This window comes from Anopheles moucheti, chromosome 2 (assembly GCF_943734755.1).
Source record: "Anopheles moucheti chromosome 2, idAnoMoucSN_F20_07, whole genome shotgun sequence".
NCBI lineage: Eukaryota > Metazoa > Arthropoda > Insecta > Diptera > Culicidae > Anopheles > Anopheles moucheti.
Window position 1 is genome coordinate 27,618,391 of NC_069140.1, and position 16,529 is coordinate 27,634,919.

The following is a 16,529-nucleotide window of genomic DNA, read 5'->3' on the forward strand; positions in this document are numbered from 1 at the left end:
ATATATTTCTCCTTAATGTACTTAATGCTAATAGGGTAGTTACTAGGAATATGTGTGCTCAAATTTTACTTCCAATGATATTAATATGGCTGACGATTTAAAAAATCAGAATTTAAATTTCTCATTGTTATATTTTCCAGGAAATTATGCAAAATGTCAAAGAGAAGTCAAAAATTTTATTTACCATACGCTAAGGGAATTTCGGAAAACTGTACCAAAGTACAATTCACTCAAATTTAAGGAGGCTAGCTTTATTATACAAACAGTAGCCATACCGCACGTTGACAGCTGATGTAAATAAATCGAATGTATATAGGTGACTAAAATGCGTGAGAAAAATGCTCTCAGCAAAACAATAAACCAGAAGTACTAACGAACCAATTCTAACGCATCTGCGTGTAACACGTGAATTGGAAACTCGCAACAACGACAAAAATAAAAATGCCACCCCAAAAACCGCGTCGTGACAAATAACATTCCAAACACGCACGTTCCTGTGCCTCTGCCGTGACTTGTGCATTTATGCGATTCACGCAGGCAAGGACGGCTTATAATGTGTCGGTGCGCGGTACGGGCCTCGTAAACCCCCGTAAATGATTATTCCAGTCATCGTCAGCCGGGGATGGTAACTTTGCCTGGTCTAACGCAAGGGGGGCTGTGGTTGCGCGCTGTTGCTTCTGTTGGCTTCCGTTTGGTCAGCACGACCCAATTCTTGTCACGATCGCGAAGAATTGAGGCTTGCCACCGTGCCACAAACGCGAACTTCCAAAAGACACCAAGACGAAGAAACGATACCCATTGGGATGATAATGTTGCTTGTCGATGTCGCTAGCACACCGGCATTTGGGGTTGTGCGATGTTGATGTCTACGTGGTCAAGACGTGGTGAGAAATCATTTTTACGAACCGACGGCGCGCAAAAACGGTGACTCTAATTCTGTGCTCAAAGAAATGGACCAATGTATACATTAACATCAGGTACCGATTTCCATAGTGACCAATGGCTATCATTCAAATCAGGCTTTATTTTCGATACAGATGCCAACTGCTTGGCATCACGGAGATCAACCAAATTACCCAACGGACCAATAAATCTATGTAAAAGCCACTCGGAAACTAGTGCGCTGAGCCGAATACTTAATCATTCCTTACCGCTCACAGAGACCTTTCACCTCAACCAATACAGCTGAAGATGGTTGGCAAAATTGGCAAAACATCCCAACACAATAACGTCACAAAAATGCTACGTAATATGACAAGTGGCTCTTTCAACCAATTTACTGCGAAGTTTAGCAGATAGCAGAATGAATTCACAATCAAGAAAATATTTTTCAATAAACGGTGAAATTCATTTCTGGGCAAAGTTTCTCCGACGAATAACTCTGGGCACTATACAGCATTCTGGGAGTAAAAGGAAAAATCTAAACTTACATATTTTGCAGAAACTTCACTGCAGCATTTACAACTGATATGCAATTAAGGGCAGCATCCACTTTCGCATGTACGCAAAGAAATATCGCCACATCCCACGTCGAAAGGTAGCAAGTTGTGTGGAAAGCGCTTTGCGTGTCCTGAATATTACAGAACGTCATAAAAGTACGATGCAAGTACGAACAAAACGATGAAGCAATAAAGAATTCCACCAGATAGCAGTCCGATACTAGCGTACTGGTCCATTTCCACGAACCAGTTGGACCGGAACAGTCAATGCGGAGCAGCTGAAATGCAAATATATTGCAATTGAATAACTCATTAATCTCGCCGCACGTTCCAAACCCGAATGCCGCTCCATACGGGTGTGTGGTCTCATTGTTTCGAACTCAACAATTGTTCTGCATTTTGTTCGATAAATTGAATTTGTGCATCAGGAAGCGAAAATTTTGGAACGCATTACATCCCTGTCATAGTGGTGTAATGGATACGTACATTGTAATGCGTTCCCAAAAATGTCGTTCGTGGTGTCGCATGTAATAAAGTACTTGGAATTCGCCAATTAATTGCAAAAACATGTGTGCAGAATTTAGACGTGGTAAGACATGAATTGAGCTTTTAGATAATTTCTAGTAAAGCACTTGAGTTGAGCTTAAATTACAGTTTCGGACAGCTCCCTTGCTGTCATATTTCGGTATTCTATATGTCAAACAGTTAGTTCTCAGAAAATATTTCAGAACATTTGGAACATCTCGCCTACGACATTGGGTTCAGTGCGATAAGTTCGCTCCAGCGCATGGGAAAACTTACTCAACCGGTAAGTTTTTACAATCCCTCCCAACCGGGCACTTAAACCTTTCGTCCGCAAGCATCCATCGCTGATGATGAAGACAGCATAAGAACGTTCCGGTGGTTGAACTTACATTTCATTACCACCTCAGCGGGCTCCTCATGTCGCTCGGCGCTCAACATTTTCCACAATTATCAACGGACGACTCCCACCAACCGTTACCTGCCATCATAAATTCAATGAATCGTCTGCACGTCTTGCTGCAGAACAAATTTGCTCTTGTTGGCATTGTCCTTTGCAGCGAGAAACCTTCCAGCAAATGTTGTTGGCTTACGGCGCAAAGGTTCTCCGTTTGCTGCACGATCACCTAGCACCGATCTGTACACGGTCAAGATTATAGTTCATCAAACCTTCCGAGTGAGAATTGAACCTCGGTACCCATTGTCGTGGAATGAAGGTTCCCATGATTAAGATTAATAGCAACTGCTGGCAAAACTCGGCTCATCCATCACTGATGGCGAGAGAAACCCAAAGACCGCTACTTGCTGTTAGACCAGTTCGGACGGGGTTTTTTTTTGCTGTTTGTAGGAAGCATGACGTTATATTTCCACATCACATGGCTACACCTGAGTGCATATAAAAAGTAAATCTGGCAAGCTGTTCGGTTAAGAGCCCGTTTATTATCCACCTTAAACTCCGCTCTAGAGCGATGAAATTCTACTTAGCATTTAATTTCTTCGTATCAATTCAACGTTCGCCTGCTTCGTTCACCACTTCACTGAACTTGTCATTGATATCACCTTAAACCTCCATAGCACATAATTTCAAATGTTGTTGAGTCGATCGTTGAGTCGATACCAAGTGTATATGGGATTGTATTCCAAAAATTTTAATACCAAAAACCACGAAAGCTACACAAAACCATGCAAAACGTTAACGTGAGCACACAAATGTTGAATGGATGTAAACTTCAATGGAAAAAATGGCAGCACTTCTCAGGATTGAAATCCCATTACCCATGTGCATGAGAATTTATTCCCCGTACCCAGAAACATACTCGAACAGACACTCGCAACACACGTCTGGAGCACTACGGGCGGTACAAAACCAATCGGGATGAACATACCGAGCCGGGTGATAATATATACAAACATTATCACAATACAGCCAATCCGAACGGCATACGTTACTCGAATCGATTGCTCGAGCATCGCTTTTACCACACCCAAAACATTCTACTACAAGCCCCAAAACAAGCGATTAACTTCCACTTTCGCTACGAACAGCCGTCTCGAATGAGCCGGTCAATTGACAATTTCACCGAGGTTTGGTTTGCGGTGGTAAACGGTGCAGGATAGCTACCACCACAAGTTCTTTACGTAATGGGATGACTATTAGGCGACATGTTAGGCGTCCCATCGACCCAACATTCTTCGACCGAAATTCCCCAACACAGGAACACCGTCCGGGTTTTAGTAACTATCGCAAACAATTTATAGCGCAATTTTCGTTTTCCTATTTCTTGTTACGTCACGCAGCAGTTCCTTCAATGTGAGTGGGAAAAACGGCAATGTTTTAAGGTCTTGTTGAATACATTCTACAAGAAACGATCATTTCGTGGCACGCTGTTATCAATCACTGTTTCAATCATCACTCTCCATCACAAATCGATGTAACGTCAGCTGTCACGGTACACTTCAAACTCCCAAATCAACCGATCAACAGCTGGCACTGGCGAAAGTTCGAATCGTCTATTAAATTGCCGATAAAACTGCCTAATTAGCATAAAGTTCGCTTTATTGAGGTTTTTTTTCCCCCAGTCGTGCCGCCATAATTTACACTCAACGATAAGAGGTAAAATATTTTCCAGCTTTGTGCTTTTTACTAAGCTGCTGTTCCGTATTACTAATACTTCAGAAACCCCTTTTTCTTTATGTGTGTGTGCTTTGTGAAGCCATTTTGGGCGGCATCAGGACTCCCGGTCGCAAGCACAAGTCAACCAGTCGCAGCTAAAACCAACCAGTGAGAAGAATCAGTTGTACAAATGTCTCGAATCCATTCCAATCCGTACCTCCGGCGCAACGAAATGGCACCGGCAGAAGCAAAGGACATTAGGCAGAATGGCGTAATTACATTTGATGGTGCAATTAGAATGGGAAAGTGTGCCATATTTTCTGTGGCATATATAAGGCACGCCAGTAAATTGTGTGCCAGATTTTTTATATGTAATTGAAGAAACTCTTCAACTGTTGTATAATTATATCAAGATTTTTGCGATGAGAAATTCATTAGTGGAAACTTCAAAAGACGTTTTACCTTCATTAGTTGTGGTGCTGTACGACTCCTTTAAACTTCGCGATCCAAACGAAAGTAACGTGGGACACGTGTGTAACCGTAGCAAGTTCATTTTGACAGCTAAGAATGTTTGATTATTCCCACTATATATATATATTATTTGTCATTCATTTTTTTTCACCCCACGAAACTTCATTCAGTATGGCTTACAAGTTCGTCTTCGTTGTCTAACTTATTTGGCATCACATACAGTCAAGTACCCAAAAAGTACCCAGCGTCACCGAGCAAACATAGAAAAGCACCTAAATTGACCCTTTGGGATATCCGAATCATTATTTGTTCTGGTTTCTTTGCTGCTGCCGGTGCTCTTTAGGGCCACACCGCTTATTACCACTCACACACACACTCCGTCACCAGTACGCTGCGCACAGAAAATAATGAACAATCTGGGTTGGTCGCAAAACAAAAACCCGTAAACCGTGTCACACCATCTTTTAGTCCTCGAACCACATAAACACATCGTAACTCGAAAGGGGGTTGGGGAACTCGTGGAACGATAAGTGTAAAGCTCAACAAATCAGTACCACCTCTACCGCCCTTATCGCTACGGTCGGTCCGATGGGAATCGCTACGCTCGCGGGGCGTAAGTTTATTTTTATTTCAACCGTGGTGGACAAAAAAAAAGCCGATGACTTTCCAGCCCCACACACACACACACACACACACGAGAGCCGCTACATTGCGTGATATCTTGCAGGGAGTGAAAAACGGCAAACACTCCGACATCCGCACATTCTCATTCCGGGTGCAGAAAGTTCATTAGGAACGCGTATTAGGAGTCAAATACAACGAAAAAATATTATAAATTAACAACGCACGATCCTCAACGCACACGCGATGCCAATTAATTCCATTCCCCAATTTGTCACCAATTTTCCTCTCGTTTTCACATACCGCGCACTGATGGGCACTTGATTATTATTTCACAAATAAGTTTTGCTAAAGTGTTCCTACTTTCGTGGGTGTTTGCTACCGTACATGCGGAATTCACCTTATGGCACAACCGGAAATCGGGTTTTCGCCCACTGAGCTCACGGATGCATCTCCAATCCACTTCACTGAAAGCGCACCACAAATACGCGACTCGTAAACGTATGCTAAAACTGATTTGTCCCGGTCAATGTGCACATAACTCTGCTCCCGGAAGCACTGAATAAGCACTACTCCTAACAAACTTCGCTTTTCACCTGCCAGGCTCGTTCGCTAGATAGTTCGATCGGAGAGAGCGTTGTTTCACCAGCGCTAGCCGAAATTGATTGCGTCCAATCGCGATCGGTTAACATTGCGGAATAAATTGAAACGGCTGCTGCTGCCGGTTCTGCCACTGACCGTGATGGGACGCACCGAGCACACGGACGCTCGCTAACAATCGGAGCATAATAAGGGTTCTCCCATTTTTTCCTGGTAGGGAAATTTGGAAGAAACGCGAGAACGAGCACGAGACGAGACAAAAAAACAAAACAAAACGCTTACTAGCGTCGATTTAACGGCTGCCTGATCGTACCAACGATCCACCGGGGCTGTTTCTTTCTCATTTATCGAAACCACATGACACGGTCGGGTCCGTCATCCGACCATCACAATCCCCACCCCATCTACACCCCGGGCCCGGGTGTACGAAGCGCAGCATAAACGAAATCAAAGCATAACATGAGACAAACAGAAATAATATTTATATGTGGAACACGCGTTTCCCTCGCAGTATCCCTCGCAGTATCTAAACATAGTGTAGCATAAATAAACCACTCCTTTGTGTGTTTCCCGCACGATCGGTCGGCAAACGGGTTTTATGCGGGAGAAATGCAATGACCAGAACGACTCTCGGACCCTTGGCAATAAGGCAACTGAAACACAACACAGAGGTTCATTCAGAGCCCCTACCGATCGACTTCCGGAATTTTTGATCGATGCAATCTGTACGGTGCATATTGCAAATAAAGTTATTACACTTAAAATGTAGCACTAGCTACAGTAAAACTAGCTACAGTAACTAAATAAAATAGGTAAATTTCAGTGTGTACACAGTGTAGGCGGCAATAATTCTCACTACAGGGAAGCCCTAGAGATGGTGCGCAGACTTCGATTACCCACAACAACACACGAAAACAGCATCGAATTACGAAACTTAGAACGATTACTGGTATGATTTAGTCTAGGAAAGTCTTTTTTTAGCAACAAAATGCTTTTCCTGATTTTCTTTACTATAAACATGACACTTATTGTTGCTTGTCTAGCTGGAAGAACACCACTCTACTGCTTGTTTCTGGTTGTAAAAGTAATACTACACTACCTACCTTTGGTGCATTGCCATACGTTATACCTTCTTCAATATGCTACCACTTTGCATGTCTCGTTTCATACGTTAAATGGTTATTTTTAATTTATAAATTAAATAAACAACAAGAACATAGACGAAATTTCTCCAATTAGTAAACCACACGATACCCATCATTAAATAAGTTTAATGGAAATCGCCTCCAAACTGAACCGCCCTTTTGAAAATATAAAAACGCTCGCATACAAAATGGAATACCCAGTGAGCCAAATTTCGTTAAATTACCCTTAAATTAACCTTAATTTTCCTAGTAATTTATGGGGAAAATTAGCAGTCCTAAATTAACCTTTTTCAGCAGTTTTGACATGTTTACTTTGGATCTTTGAGGCAAGCTGATTTTTCCCTCGTTTACCTCTTAATTAAACGACAAATTAAGAAAAAATCTTTCACTGTTTGTAACCTTTAAAACAATTTTAAAAACATCAATAAAAAATACTGTTTTATTCTATGCATAATGGAATGCCTTCACAACCCACGGGCCAACAAGCAGCCTGATGAAGCAAACTGCTCAAATAAGTAAATTAACAGCGCGCAGTCTGGCTGGGCAGTTCTGGCTGGGCTTGGATTATTGCTGAGCAAGACTTTTGCTGTTGGATATTTACCGTCAGAATGCATTGAAACTGGGCTTGGAATCGATAAGGAATAAACCGAATTGAAGAATACTAGTTCTATCACACTATATGTCCTTGGACGATTTAACAAGACTTCTGCCATTGCTAAAACTTAGTCGACTGTCTCACATCGAACCAACCAGTGCCATCTTAATTCTGGTTGTTTAACCTAGTGCTAATGAAGATATTTATCTACTCTACTCTATTAAGCAAACATGGGCATCATCATCATCATCAGTGCAGAGTTTCAACAAACAAACGTGAACGCTGTAACTCATGCGTTGCTAATTTCGAGACCCCTTAGGCACTGTTTGCCATTTACACTGCGGCCGACCGGGAAACATCAATATCACTATTGGATAGCAATTGGGCAGCTCATTAAAGCCAGTAACATCTTGCCAAGCCCGCTAACTCAGGACCGAAACACATATTGCCCGTGCAAGTCCCAAGCCGCAAGACAAAGGACTCACAATCTTACTTCCCCTGCTCTCCGAACGTGTGGTGGACGCTCCCTTTCCGTCCCATTCTAGGCTGAACGAACGCTGAATCAACCGGCTTTTATAATTGCCGGTGAGCAGCGAGGTTGATTGGAGTATTTGGTTCCGGAGGTTTTGTGCTACGGTTGTGCGATAAATGTCAAATGCTCGCGGGCAACTATCGAACCGTGCTTCCGCCTACGCTGTGTGCCCGATATTTCCCCACCAGCGCGCTACCGAAAAAAGGGGGAAATGTCACTCGGCTTGCTCGGCTCGGTTGCGCAAACACGGCTGCGGAACCTATTTACCCGAGCCACCCAGGTACTTTGCTGTCGAGGATCCGGCTATCGCCTACCCGTTCCTAGGATGGGCGAAACTCGATATCGCGGTGTGCGTTTCTGCGCCCTCATCAGCTTAGCGCTGCTGCAGTCACGCGTGACGTTGAACGGTTCCTACCGAGGGCTCAAAATAAGCGGGGGAGACTCGTAGGTCACGGTTCACGAAAGCTCATCCCTATCCCTTTCCGCTTTTGCGATGCGACGATAGTTGGAACTTCCCTTCCGATGTTCGGCGTGGGCGCGTTACCGGAAGCGAAACGGAAAGTAACGCATTGAAACTCCAATTTCCGCATGAACATTACGATGGCATGAATCAGAGCAGGGTGAGTGATGGGCTGGGCGGTTGCGAGAACTTGTTGCGCTGGTGCTCAGGTTGTTTACTTCCGGCCATAGTCGGACAACATCCTACCGTTGTACGTTAAAGCTTATACGCTATATCAAACGACTAGCATCCAAAGCTCTAATTTTGGACCTTTAAAAAACCCTCACCATCACCAACCAAAGCCCGAGGTGTTGGTCAACTTGTCAAACCAACCGTGTCATTGGTATTCACGCCAACTAAACCATCCTTCCGTTCTGTAAAATTCATTGTGTAATAAGTTTCGGACCGTTCCGTTTCAACCATAGATTGTTATGGGTCGGAGATAATGGAACAAATTAGTTATCTTGTCAACGCGTATTGTGACAGCATCAGTATCTCTAGAACTGCAAGTAGAATGTGCTCTTTATGTTCGATTCCAACCGTCTAAGGTTGGAGATATTATTAGGTACAACAGAATTAGCACACCCAATGAGTTTCATTCATTAGACGAAGCGATGGAATTGTACGAATTGAATAGTTATCCATCTCCTACCGAGCGAACTCGGTGACTCCTTCTGGGCAGTGAATTGAGTCGTCGCAAGTTATTGCTGTCAAGGGACGATAGAAAATCACTCGCAATATTGTCCATTTCCTGAAGCTGTTAATGGATCCTGTTTGACGAAAATAGGTCCTCACCTTCGAACGAGGCGCTCCGAGAGCATTAGAAACACCGTGACCGATAAAGGTCAAAGAAACCTTTCGTTTAATGAAGTAGAAATCGATTTATATCTGTCAAACAACCTACGTCTTTCGAGGAAAATGGCAAAAATTTGAGAAGGTTAAACACTAACAAACCCGTTACGTACGCAGTGTTCGACAAATGAACCTCGCGTGATGTGCATCAATTGCTAGAGGTTTTACAATTGCCACTCCCTGTGGCTTTGCTTTTACCTTGAGGATATTCAACTTTACACCAGTATTGTGAATAATCTGCCCTTTTACACTAAAAGGTTTTTACCTGTAACAAACGCGTTAGCAAGGGAACTCACCTTCGTCATGCATTTGCTTGGCAGCACATTCCGCACATTCGGCACATTCTGTGCAAACAGCGGTTTGCTGGGTTTGCTGTTGTTGTTGCTGCTGCTGCTGTTGCTGCTGTTGTTGCTGCTGTTGTTGACTAGTGGAGACGGGTTGGGAACCAGCCTGGCCTTGGCCTGCGGTGCCCGTTTGTTGTCCCTGCTGGCCAGCAGCAGCTCTGGCTGCCAACATGGCAGCCCGTTGCTGCTGTAGCCGCTGGATAACCTGGAGCTGCTGAATATGTTGTGCACCGAAGACATGCCCACCGAGTGCTCCGCCGAGTGCATTGTCAAGCAGTCCACTGCCGTCTTTGTAGCCCTCCGGGGGGCTCAGCGTGGCCTGGTCGACAAACTCGATCGGAGGAGCAAACTTCGGACTCTGTGGAAGAAACCAACGCAGACAATAAAGACGGATGTTAGTATTGTGCGAGCGGTACGGGCATCTATTATTTCAGTAAGTAAATCATTCACAGCGCGCACTGTTCTGAGCCCCTTGCACGGTTCTAAATCGATCACACATTACTTATTCGTGTGCATGTACAATTTCCAATCAAGGTGCAGCATGGAAGGTTAGTCCATTCCATCTGCCAGTCAATTTTTCTTTGAGCGTGAAACGCAACAATCGACGGCAGACGAGCAGACTGACGAACCGTGTAATTGTTCGGTCAGAAGATTGAATTGTTGCTTTCTTTGCATCGCTATCCGGGTTCCCTTTTTAACTGTCTACCGTTTGTCTTTTGTTGGGTGGCGGAATCAATGCCCGGAACGGGCCGCTCCCGAGCAAAACTGCTTCTATGGAAGCAGCGTAAGTCTTTCGATAAATAGCTTACAACTTGTCATGCGATAAATCACAGCCGATTTGAAAATTCCACCCGGGAAGGTAGCGAATTTCATGTCGGAAAGCTAAGCAAACATGCAATGCGGTGACTTTCAGTTCCGCATACCTTCACGAAGATTCGCTTTTCTTATCGTACGTAAATAATAGAAAGCGATAGCTACGCCAGGACCGGGACTGTGTGGAAAGCGGTGCTCCATTACAATTCCGATGAATAAAATATCATCTATTCAGGCAGACGGATGCAATCGAAACGGATCAGCAAATACCATACGGTATGTGATAGGCATTGGCACTTCTGTTGGAAAAAGGCTCTACTGCGAAGAGACGATTTTACATCTATTTTCGCGACGGAAAAAACGAAAAGCTTTGGGTTTTATTTTCTGATTGCAGAGGAGTTGCTATTAGTTTAGAATTATTTGATTGAAATATTGGAATGATTTCAGAATGTGAAATATCAGACAAATCTTCATTTTGGTTCGGGATCTTCTATCTTTCACGATCTTGCTCTACCGTGTATCATTGCAGGCTATTGAAAAAATCACACACTCATATGTACCGTTACATAGACCTAGTGGGTAGCGAGCTTGTTGTCTCTAAAAAAAATGATCCTAACCTCATCTTTTCCAAGCAGTACCATTGTCACGAACTATATAAATTAATTCGTTACTGCTGTTCCACTGAAGGTAAAATGACAATAATAAACCACCAACATTAGCCGGGCGGCGTCTTACGAATAGCCCTCTTAGCCTTTACTTCTTTAAATAGCAACATACCGGCTCGGTTCGGGGGAACCTGAAACTCCCCAACGGAGAAAGCCATTTCTAACCCCTACCAAAAGCATGTTTAACCCATGAAAATATTGAAACCATCCAACATAATGGCCCCCGCGGCTAATCGAGCTGGTGGCTCCATCCACCGGCTGGCGACCATTGAGCTGTTGACTTTGCACGCATAACCCTCCGCCGTGCATTAAGGGGTGGAGATATTTTACATCCTTTGTCACACTTTTCCATCTCCCGGTCGTCAACTTTCCCAAGAATGATAATGTGTCTTAGATGCCCCTGAAAATACTTGTACCACTATTTACGTCCTACCGCATTTCGCCACCGTTCGGTTCGCTCGTTTCACCAACAATGCCTCTTTACCGAACTCAAGCATTATACTAACGTGAACTCGTGCGGCCACCATCACCGCCAACCGCCCGTCCGTACTTCGGCACGCTATTGTTATCCTGCACCGAGTAGAGGTAGACCGGTTTAGTACTTTCCCTTCCAGAAGCTCCACGTCCAAAAAGCCGTCTATTCCTGTGAAGATGTGGTGACTTCTGGAAGCTTCCCATTCTGCCATGGCCTGTGCCGTATTATGCTCATATATGTATTTATGTGCGACTCGTTGTGTTTGCGGTTCGTCTGAAGCAGCTACGGGCAAACCGGTGTGGTAAGGATCCTTTCGTTTCATGCCCGGCCATTGATATTGTTCGAAGGTTTGTCGGCCTATCGTAGCGCGGGATTCTGGAAGGTGATTGCTCAGGCTCAAAGCATCCTTCCCCCTTCCAGGATTTTTCGCGGCGAGACGATACTGAGCTTTTCTTTTCCACCCAAGAGGCTCCATATGAAGTGGCACAAGAAGCTGAAGGGTATAGCCGGTGCCCCGTGAGAGGACTATTTTTACCACCAGCCAGAAAAAAAAGGTAGCTAGGGAGTAAAGTCAACCTAGACTAAGTCAACGAAACCGTGCGGTGAATGAAAAAGCTCCATATATACCATCAGATCCTGACGAAGGGTGACATAAAACGTGCCGGGAAGCTGGTAGCAGCAGGAAGTTCTCGTTTGGAGGATAATTGAACGACAAGCTCTTGTCGAAACGATCCAGTAGTTGGAAGAACGTAATCGAAAATGAAGTCAAAATCTAGCAAATCTCTTCAGTTTTCACTTTGTTCGCTCATTCATTGCCATCGAAACAATAGCCCGTTATCACATCTATGACAGATTGCCGTCATTCGTTATGATTAAAGAACTACATTTGAAGCAAGCAAAGAATAACTGGAAATGACAAGAACCATCTTTATTATCAATCGAAAGCACCCGATTCACTGGAAACCAACTAATGCAACTATGCAACCTGTCGAATTGCTCTTACATTGATAAGGATAAGTTATGAAAGCAGGTGAAAAAATTGTAACCTTTGCGGAAAGTCGTTTTCGATGCTACTTCTACGAAGAGTCAAACAACAACATTTTTTTAATAATGACGCCGAATTTCTTAGGATCGTAACTAGAAGCGAACGGAGGTTTCAAATGTAAAATGTAAGAGGCTTTTTCTTGCAAGTCAACGAATTCTTGAGTCTTCGTCGAAGGAGTTCGGTTCGCCAAGGTGAGTATGCAGCGTTGTACAAGACGTTTGATCAACGAATCTCTTCCATGTTGTTATGCCATGTTATTCAAATTTCATTCACAGCGCAGCGCTCTTTAAAACTTCATCAACATGAATGTTTTACGCTGCCTTCGTGGAAATGTTAATACAGAAACTCTCCAGCAATACGTTTATCAAATCAACCTAATTCCAAAGCCTGACCTCCAAAACCATGCCGGGGGTTTGCTAAAAAGGACTTTTTCCCAGAAGAATCTTATTTTAACGAAAGCTTCCGTCGTGGACCTTTCATGCTTCTTCCCGCTGTTTCCAAAAAATCTGCCCACGCACACACACCCACACACACATACAAAACCACCACCGGGAATCCCTTCGTGTTGGCTATGGAAATGAGCTGCTCCTTTCGGCAGACCATTCAGATTGTTAAGCTGAGCTTTAACCGTGGCAAATACAGTTTGTTGCGTGACCTTCAAAAAACAAGCACAAACAATGTACATAATCAAATTATTCAAAGATTAAAAGATTTTGGTCAATGTTAGAGCGAAGCTCTTCAGCATAGTATTTGGCACGAACGGTGACCACAGTTGTGGGATAAAAATCATAACCTGCCTGTGGTGCAATTTGTTTACAAACACTAAAAGGATTTATAAAAAAAAATTAAATATAAACAAAATTTTCTTTTTTTTTACGAAATAATGAGAAGGATGAAAACTTTGTAGAGAAGACTCCATAACCTACAAAATCAGCCTTGATACACCTTGATGTATTCGTCATTTTTACATGTTTTGCCCCTTAGAAAATTGTATTCATTCTCAGATATTCCTTCAAACTACAAAAATAAAACAGATTACAAAAAAAAAGCAAACGGAAGAAAGTGACAACGTTCTAAAATTTCACTTCATTTCCGCATGTCAGAAAAGCAGCAGGCACCGAAAATTTCATCAACGACATCACCCCACTATCGGCACCGTTTGCCATGCCATGTGTGCAAAAGGTTACGCCGCCGAGTACGCGTACAATTTATTCATGTCAACCGTTGTCAACTCGGTAAAAAGGTCACCAACATCTTCGGATGGTACGTCGGTCGCGTCGACTTTCAATGTTGCAGTGCAAAATCAAACCACAGGTCCTGTGTAAATAGTCCGTGCTACTTCGCGGCACCCTAAGAAGGTTACCGATGCCATATTGAAAATGCGCGCATGAATCATTGTACCGCAAAGTTGTGACAAGTCGGCAAAGGAACATCGGTCGTTTTAGCGCGCTCCAGATGTTTACTCTCGGTGGTAACCTTTTCTTCAACATCAACATCATTATCACTCAAGGTAGCACACCACTTTAAAGCAGTGATGGACTAAGGATAAACAATTGTTTTTCATTATTTGATGTAAAGCTTTTACACATCTCCAGCTTTAGATATGTGAAATAATTATTTCTTCATTAAACTTGTTTCAACATAGACTCAGTTGCATAATAAATATCACCATACACAGTGTACGCCTTATTCAATAGTACAGGACAAAGACATCGGAACTAGCGTTACTTAACATCTTCCTTGTCACCGCAATCATTTTTGTTGAATGTTTTTCGACCAAAAATATCATTCAACTCCATTTGCCTGTACCAGGAATCGCACAAAAACGAAAGCAACACACCTATCAACACCAGGCCTACACACAGACGATAGCAGCACTCGCGAGGAAGCTCCATTACTTTACCTCCTGCAACTGCGTCACCACCTGAAACCACATGTAAAGGTGACAAAAAGTCACATCCATTTTCACCTGCGGAAGAGCTATGCAAAAGACCGCAGTTGTGGCCTAAAATAGCACACAGTCGGCTTCAAATCTCTCCCTTGTTGATGAAAGTGCTGCTCCGTTCCTCATATTCTCCAGTAGCAGATTATCCTCACCATTGTCCACCGACACGTTCACCGGCTGGAGGCTGATTTTGGGGTGGCCCGTGTGTTTATGAATATCAGGACACAGTGCTGGAGTGCCACAGATGGCACCGTTGCTTCCAGGTAAGATTATATTAACACCAGTTTTGTCGGAGTATAAGTGGCACATCTATTTTCAGCAAAGCGCTCGAAAATGTGCTAAGGTAAACACGATACAATCGTTGATACCATCTCTAGCTGATGTGTATATTCAGCGCAAATAAATGGGAAGTATAATATTGTTGCTGAAAATTTTTAAACTATAAACACTTTAGATGTAAAAGTTAAATTAAGGTTTCTTCATTCGTATTCTAAAATAGCTAAAACGTTGAAAAACCAACTTAATATTTAAATGATTTATGAACTTATTATTTGATGTAAATTTTGAAACATTTCGAAGCTACATTCAAAACCCCACCAATTAAGCCTGAACTAGGATTAAAAGCTTTGCGTAGGACTGTTCTACTTCATAATTCTATCTTCGTTATCTCGCATCTGTATTTCATGGCACCATGAAGCCGGCCGCTCTAACGCCACAAATTTCCCGGAAAAACTTTTTCCATTTGTAAAATAAACAAAAGCACGGCCGCATCATGCAGTCTTGCGCATATGACGAGTCTTGGCACCGGTTTACTCATGTCCGGAAGGCTTCGAGAAATAGGAAGTGACTCTGTCCTTTTCACGTTTTAGTCTATAAAATCCGCTCATTAACTTATTTACTCCTCTCAATGCACGCTCACCTGGTTACGCAAAGAAGAGCGGAAACTGGCATGAAAATAATTGGTAAAAACTTCTCAAAATGTTACGTTATGTAAGGTTGGTGGGATTTTGTTGGGTTGGGTTGGTTTATTTTTGGACAGTTCAAACAGTGTAGTCAATAATGCCCGACTCAACTTCATGGCTGTTATTGATTTTAAGCTTAGGATTTCAGACCAAAACTAAACTACGGTTGTAGATTTAACCAAACCCAGAAGAAAGATATAAGTTGAGTGATAAATTAAAGCTATACACAGTAGTTTTATTGTTTTCCAATATTTAAACAAAACAAAAACGAAATGCTATCAGGACAAATTTCCGTGCAAAACTATCATCCATGAAACGAAATAGATGCTCAAGAACCGTTCCAATGATTTCAAAGCTTTACCCAGCAGTTATCATTTGCGCTTAGAGCATTATCAATAAAACAATTAGTGTCATGATTCAAAAAATGAACTTAATAAAATATTGGTTTGCTTGGGTAACGGTTATTTGGGTGCTGTCAGTTAGGACAAAAAATTTTGTATTTAAGGAGCGTTCGGTTTTGTCTCGACCTTTTTTGTATCCGGTCTCGTTGGTAACAATTTCAAGACACAACGTAGGATTCTCCCCCCAACAATTAGATTAAATGATTTTTAAGAAAAAGATCCTGAACATAATTTTCAATAACAATTCCACGATTCCCAGTAATGTATGTGCAATGTATGCCGCAAATATTCGAGACTTTTCATACAGTATCTCTTTAGTGCAGCTTGATTTTTTTGTATTCTTCCAGAAGCAAAAATGAGAGGATTAGAAACATTTCGTGAGAATTCGAAGAATTAATTAGAGTATTTCCAATACTCGACCGATAATGATCAGTGGCATTCGTCCTTGGAGTAATGCCTTCATACTCTATCACAAAAACAGCAACAGTTG

General features: G+C 42.7%; 1 protein-coding gene across 1 annotated transcript in view; it reads right to left on the minus strand.

The window, feature by feature from the left end:
• Positions 1–16,529, minus strand: part of LOC128309370 (uncharacterized) — a 42,948-nt gene that overhangs the window by 13,452 nt on the left and 12,967 nt on the right. The window contains exon 2 of the mRNA XM_053045739.1: positions 9,686–10,091. Coding sequence (XP_052901699.1) covers positions 9,686–10,091 — 406 coding nt within the window. The remainder of the gene's footprint in view (positions 1–9,685; positions 10,092–16,529) is intronic.